Source organism: Eschscholzia californica, unplaced genomic scaffold, assembly GCF_041429995.1.
Source record: "Eschscholzia californica isolate CP2 unplaced genomic scaffold, dmEscCali1.0.p SCAF_2, whole genome shotgun sequence".
Lineage (NCBI taxonomy): Eukaryota > Viridiplantae > Streptophyta > Magnoliopsida > Ranunculales > Papaveraceae > Eschscholzia > Eschscholzia californica.
Window position 1 is genome coordinate 26027525 of NW_028238309.1, and position 5565 is coordinate 26033089.

The 5565-nt window shown below is 34.9% G+C and overlaps 1 protein-coding gene across 1 annotated transcript; it reads right to left on the reverse strand.

The window, feature by feature from the left end:
* Nucleotides 1–705: 705 nt before the first annotated feature.
* Nucleotides 706–3838, reverse strand: LOC147557143 (U-box domain-containing protein 45-like). The gene is made up of 3 exons (XM_086658132.1): nucleotides 3624–3838; nucleotides 3270–3592; nucleotides 706–1698 (listed from the first exon to the last, which is right to left on the reverse strand). The coding sequence occupies exons 1-3, from the start codon at nucleotides 3705–3707 to the stop codon at nucleotides 849–851; spliced, it is 1257 nt and encodes a 418-aa protein (XP_086514258.1). The 5' UTR covers nucleotides 3708–3838; the 3' UTR covers nucleotides 706–848.
* Between the last annotated feature and the right edge of the window lie 1727 nt (nucleotides 3839–5565).

Below are 5565 nucleotides of genomic sequence, written 5' to 3' on the forward strand. Positions count from 1 at the left end.
GTTTCTTGTAAATTCAAATTTGGGCCCCTTTTTTAAGATAAATTCCTTAATTACCCCTCCTACAAATTATATGTTTCAAAATAAAAATAAAAATAAAAATAAAAAACCCTCTATCTCACCTCCCTCCACCTCACCTCACTCTCTCTCCACCTCACCTCTCTCTCTCTCTCTCTCCACCTTACCTCTCTCTCTCTCCCCGCCCCTCTTTCTGTCTTCCTCGACCTGGAAAGACTAAAAAAAAAAAAACTTTCACACTCTCTCTCTCTTTAGAAACTCCGGCGAAGGGGTTTCCCTTCGCCGGAGTTCTGGTCTGTTGAAGAACATATCGATTTTCTGGCCGGCGACCTAGTGAGGTAGAGAGAGAGTGAGGTGAGGTGGAGGGAGGTGAGGTGGAGGGTTTTTTGTTTTTATTTTGATTTTGAAACATATAATTTGTAGGAGGGGTAATTAAGTAATTTATCTTAAAAAAAGGGGCGAAGAAGAAGCTGGTCATAAAGTAGGGGGTCAAATAGGAATTAACTCATATTTTTGTAAAGAAGCGTTTAAAAATACTCAAATAAGATTAAATCATAGGATTCTTATTAATTGCCAACAAACCAAAAAATATTACTTAGAATTCATGAATCCGAAGGACTCTTCATGATTCCGTCATCAAAACACACTAATATGAAATTTATTTTGTTTGCACGCATGTCACTATCTTAATTGAAAATATGGTTTATCAATACAAACAAACTCATAATATGGTTTGTTAATACAAAAACTCGGATCTTCCCATTTACAAGCATAATACACCCTGTTTCCGAGCAACAAACAAAACTTCAAAGCTTAAGTTTTTACCCAGAGCCCTAATAAGGTAAGCTCTTAGAACTTGAGTTAAAAACCAAAGCCTTCAACTTACAAGAGTTAACAGGCCCATTTGCTCTCCTAGTAATCAATTCCATATTCTTATTCAAACTTTGTGTTACCATTTTCTTAATAATTTTTTTCCCTTCTTTAGCTTCTTCTTGAGTTATTGGCGAACCGATATTAGCTCCTCCTCTTGTTTGTGGACCGGAATGAGCTCCAATTTTCACTTGCCTTTCATCTTTAAACCATTGAAGTATTTTGAATGCCCTTTTTTGAGCTAAAGAACTCCCTAATAAAGCTACTTCAAGAAGAATTGGAACTATTCCTAATGAAGCCATTTTTGTTCTTTGTTCTGAACTTTGATGTGCAAGAATCATCAAAATATAAGCAGCTAGTTCTTGGCATTTAGGTCTATCTTCCCATGTCATTATTTCGATGAAGTTTTCGGGTACCATTGGATCATTTTCGATTGCTTTTTTCCCCGATATTGTTACTACCAAGTTACCTAAAATCGCTAATGCTTTATCAGATGATTCTTTTTCGGCCGATAAGCCCATTAGGGTTTGGACTACACCATTGGAAACTAATGGACTAACATTTTCTAAAATGCTAGATAAGTTGAATATAGCTTCTAAACAATTCGTCTTAGTGTCTATACTAGAATCTGAATCAAGAACTCCTATTAGAAATGGAAGTATTTCTGTAGAGGAAATTTGGAATGAAGTATTGGCTAAAGACGATATACCAAGGATTAGTAACGAGAAATCATGCCTTGTTGATTTATCAACGAAATAGATGTTTTTCGGCAATTTCGAAAGCATTCCAGCTTCCACCATTAAAGCTTTGTTACTGAAAAGATAAAAAATGCAGAAAATTTAATTAAGAACTGATTTTCTTGAGTTGACTATTAAAATAAATTAAGAATAGATTAAAGTTCAAAAACAAGTCAATGGGTTTAACTATGAAAAGTTTTAAAAATTGTTCTCAAGATTTCTGAAATCTCCAAGAAGGATCTGAACTAAGAGATCTCATCTTCTAATATTTAATTGCTGCAAGATTTAGATTAAATAAATAATTTGAACTCTGAGCTGAAATTATTTTGTCCCAACAATTTTGCCAGAAACAAGCACCATAGTTAGTGGTCGCACATATCAAAGTGTTTAAGTACGTCCTGAATAATCATATCGGGCAAAACCATATATGCTAACTCACAATAAATTAAACTTTTTTTTGTTAAGAACAATAAATTAAACTTAACTCAAGAAAAATGAAAGAATTGAACTTTTTTGAATCTTGGGCGGTAATTAAGTATATTTGATGTAGAACCTAGTTTCAAGAATAACTCCTTAAAAAAGATATTCTATATGCATATATGTGTACTAAAATAGTTATTCATAGTATATGCTAAATTATATAACGGAAATGCTAAATTGACTTAATTTGTAATGGGAAATGATAAAGTTACAAAAGATTTTGACAAAAAAATGTTTCCAGCTGATGTGGCGGGTGTGGTTTCAAACTTTGACTAAATCTAGGCTATTGAAAGATGAAAATCACAACTGCCACATCAGCTGGGAACTTTTTTTTGTCAAATTTTTTTGTGATTCTAGCATCTCTCGTTTGTAATTTGCTAATTCCTTTTTACTAAAATAACTATCCAGATCCTATTAAAACTATAAACTCCTTTGTGTTTGAGTGAAAATCATCATCCACCAAATTAAAATTTAAATTAAAAAATTTGTGCACATAGCACTCCCGTGTATATAGACAACTTTCGGGTATGTTTGTTTACGTGGACAACTATTACTTTATAATGTATAGATATATAGTGGGTTGGGTTTTAGTAGCCCACCAACTCTTGTACCTCTCATCCAAAGGTCCTTGACAATCTTATCGTCTGTGAGTAATACTATCATTATTTCAAAGTTAATCCAAAATCTGATTTCAATGTATCAAGGACATAATATGCAACTTTAGTTCATGTTAGAGAATAAGAAAAACTAGGCAGATTCTAGACATAAATCATACGTGATTTGTCGTGATTTGTCATTTATTGGAATAGAATCATCAAAGGTACGAATCATAACAATCCATATAAGAATTATGTCTGTAATGTGCGAAGTTTTCTTGTTTCCTAACATTTTTCTGCAAAGAAAAATGAAAAGTTAACTGCAATACGCAGCGTGCTCACTAGGCACTGTGCACACCATAAAAGCAAAGGTTTAGGGTTTCTCATGAACCACTGGAAGGATTCAAGCAAAATCAAAATTCCGAATTAGATCAGAAGTAATCAAAAATGGAAAGGTCGAATTGCTTATATAAAAATAAATTTGAGATTAAAGAAGGAAAAAACAGAACCAGAATACAGAACAAAACAGAGGATTAAATAAAAGAATCAAGAAATGGAATTGAATACTTACGTATAAGTTCCATTAGCAAGTTCGATTAATACTTGAATAGCTAATCTTTTCCCATCTGAAACTTCCGAATCAATCATCGAAATCAGAGGAGGAATAACACCAAGTTGACCTAATGATTTTCTTGTTTTAATATCATCTTTAGCTAATCTTTTGATTTCTTTAGCTGCAATTTCTTTCTCTTCCCAATTTCCAAAGTGAAGTAACTTAACAGATCTCTGTAATACAATCGAAGAAGACAAAGAAGAAGTTTGATCATCCATGACTTCTTCTTCTTCTTCTTCTTCTTTTTGGGGATTGAAATTGTTAGTGATTTTTGGTGATGTTGAGAATTAGAATAGAAACAGGAAGAATTGAATTGAATTGAATAAAGTTTTTGATTTGAGAGAAGAAATGGAGTTTTATAAAGTAGTAGGAGAACCAAGTGGAAGAATCTTTCATGGTGGCGGTTTTGTTGTTATGTTTAAAGTTAGAGCAGACAATGTCTAAGAGACTAGAGAGAGAAAGAGTGAAAAAGGCCTTCCCCTTTCTCTCGTTTATTTTTTAGAGAGAGAAAATGGAGAGAGAGAGAGAGAGAGTGAGAGGACAGAGAGATCACATGCATAGACAAGGGAGAGAGGGAGAGAGGGAGGGAATCAATCTCACTTTATAAAATAAATTCGTTCATTTAATATTATGGTATGTGGAATTTGCTCTGTACCATAACTACGCCACGTGTTTGACTTTAAATGATCTAAAATGAATATACAGAGCTGACATGGCCTTCTCAAGCTCCGGACCTTGAGGTGAACCTCAACCTCCCACAACTTTGTCCAAGAGGATGGGCTGGGAGAGTGTGTTCGAGATGGAATTTCTATACACGGGTGGAGAGGTCGCGATTTTGGGCATCCTAGAAGTCTTCAAGGAATAAAGACTTTTGTCAATTAGATTTGACTTAGGGTGCATATACGTTTTAAGTCGAAATAATGATTTTTTTTTTATTTAAAAGTCGGTCTGCAATTTTCATCTCGTTTTCTGTTTGGGTTAATTCCGTTTTCGCTCTCAAAATGTGTTCAACTCATCGTTTTGGTCCCCCATAAGTGTCCAGTAATTCGATTTGATCCCTTAAGAGCAAATACAATTTCAACTTTTTCCTGAATTACTCCTAGGGGAACAAATAGAATTTAACCAAAAAAATTTAAAAACATAAACTCCACCTTATCTTTCCCTTTCCTTCTATTTCATCACTTCCTACACTTCATTTCTTTCGCCACTACGTCGTCTTCTGCGGCCGCCCATTCCCCAACCAGCGACCTTCAAACATAAAAAAGAAAAGAAGTTCTTCTTCCTCTCACTTCTTCTTCTTCTTCTTCATCTCTCTTTTTCTTCTTCATCTCTCTTCTTTTTCCCCTTTTTTTTCTTCTCTTTTTCTACTCCCTCTCTCTCTCTCTCTCTCTCTCTCTCCACTCATCATCTGACGAAGGGGGAGGATTCCTTCGTAGGATGTGTGGTTTCCTAATCTTCACGATCTGGAAATCAGACATTGAAGACTGGAAACCAGTTGATTATGACCAATGAGTCAAGAGGAAATCAAAAGCCCAGCGGACCAACCCGTGTCAAGTCAATGTTAGGTTATGGTGTTACCTAGTGTTCTAGGCGGAATCTCAGACGTCTAACACTAGTTTCCAGGATCACATGCAAGAAATAAAGATGAACTAGAATTGGTTACAGGATTACCTTAATCGCTTTCTCACGAATTAAATCCGATGTCTTTTTCCGAAGATAAGAGCTCCAAATTGTAGCTCGTCTACTTGAGAAACCCGAACAAGTTGACTTGATCTCCCTTCTTTAATGTCAGCTAGGACTTCAATGGAAGGTTGAGAAGAACTCTTCTTATTTGACTAGATTGATAGGTTGGGAGTTTTTTTTTTCCTAAAATCTACTTTCTAGTTGAAGTTGTAGAGATAGATTTTCTGTTGAGAAAATTCCACACCTTTTCCGTTCTAATATGAGTACTGACACAGAGAACCCTAGAGTAGGAATCATATTCCAATTAGGATTCAAATAAGAACTCCACAAAAGATAAGACTCAAAAACCTTTTCTGAGTTTTGTATATGGGATTTATGTCCCATCTTGGACTATGGCTGGACCATCTCTTTTCATTAAGACCTTCTTTCGGGCCCGGTTCTTCCTATCTTTTGTCTGGAATCTCTCCTAACTTTTTAGGCTTATTAAACTGGATCTAATTCAACCTTATTCCTTGTTCTCTCTAGTCAACTCTCTCCGATCAAGTCACCACTTTTTAGTGTAACCCGTTGT

What these genes read in the sequence shown, in the direction of transcription:
- LOC147557143 (XM_086658132.1), bottom strand. Translation starts at nt 3,707, where the DNA reads ATGAAAGATTCTTCCACTTGGTTCTCCTACTACTTTATAAAACTCCAT. An exon ending in AAAACTTTATTCAATTCAAT is followed by an intron (nt 3,593 to 3,623) that starts TCAATTCTTCCT and finishes TTCTAATTCTCA; the next exon opens with ACATCACCAAAAATCACTAA. An exon ending in CTTGCTAATGGAACTTATAC is followed by an intron (nt 1,699 to 3,269) that starts GTAAGTATTCAA and finishes TTATCTTTTCAG; the next exon opens with TAACAAAGCTTTAATGGTGG.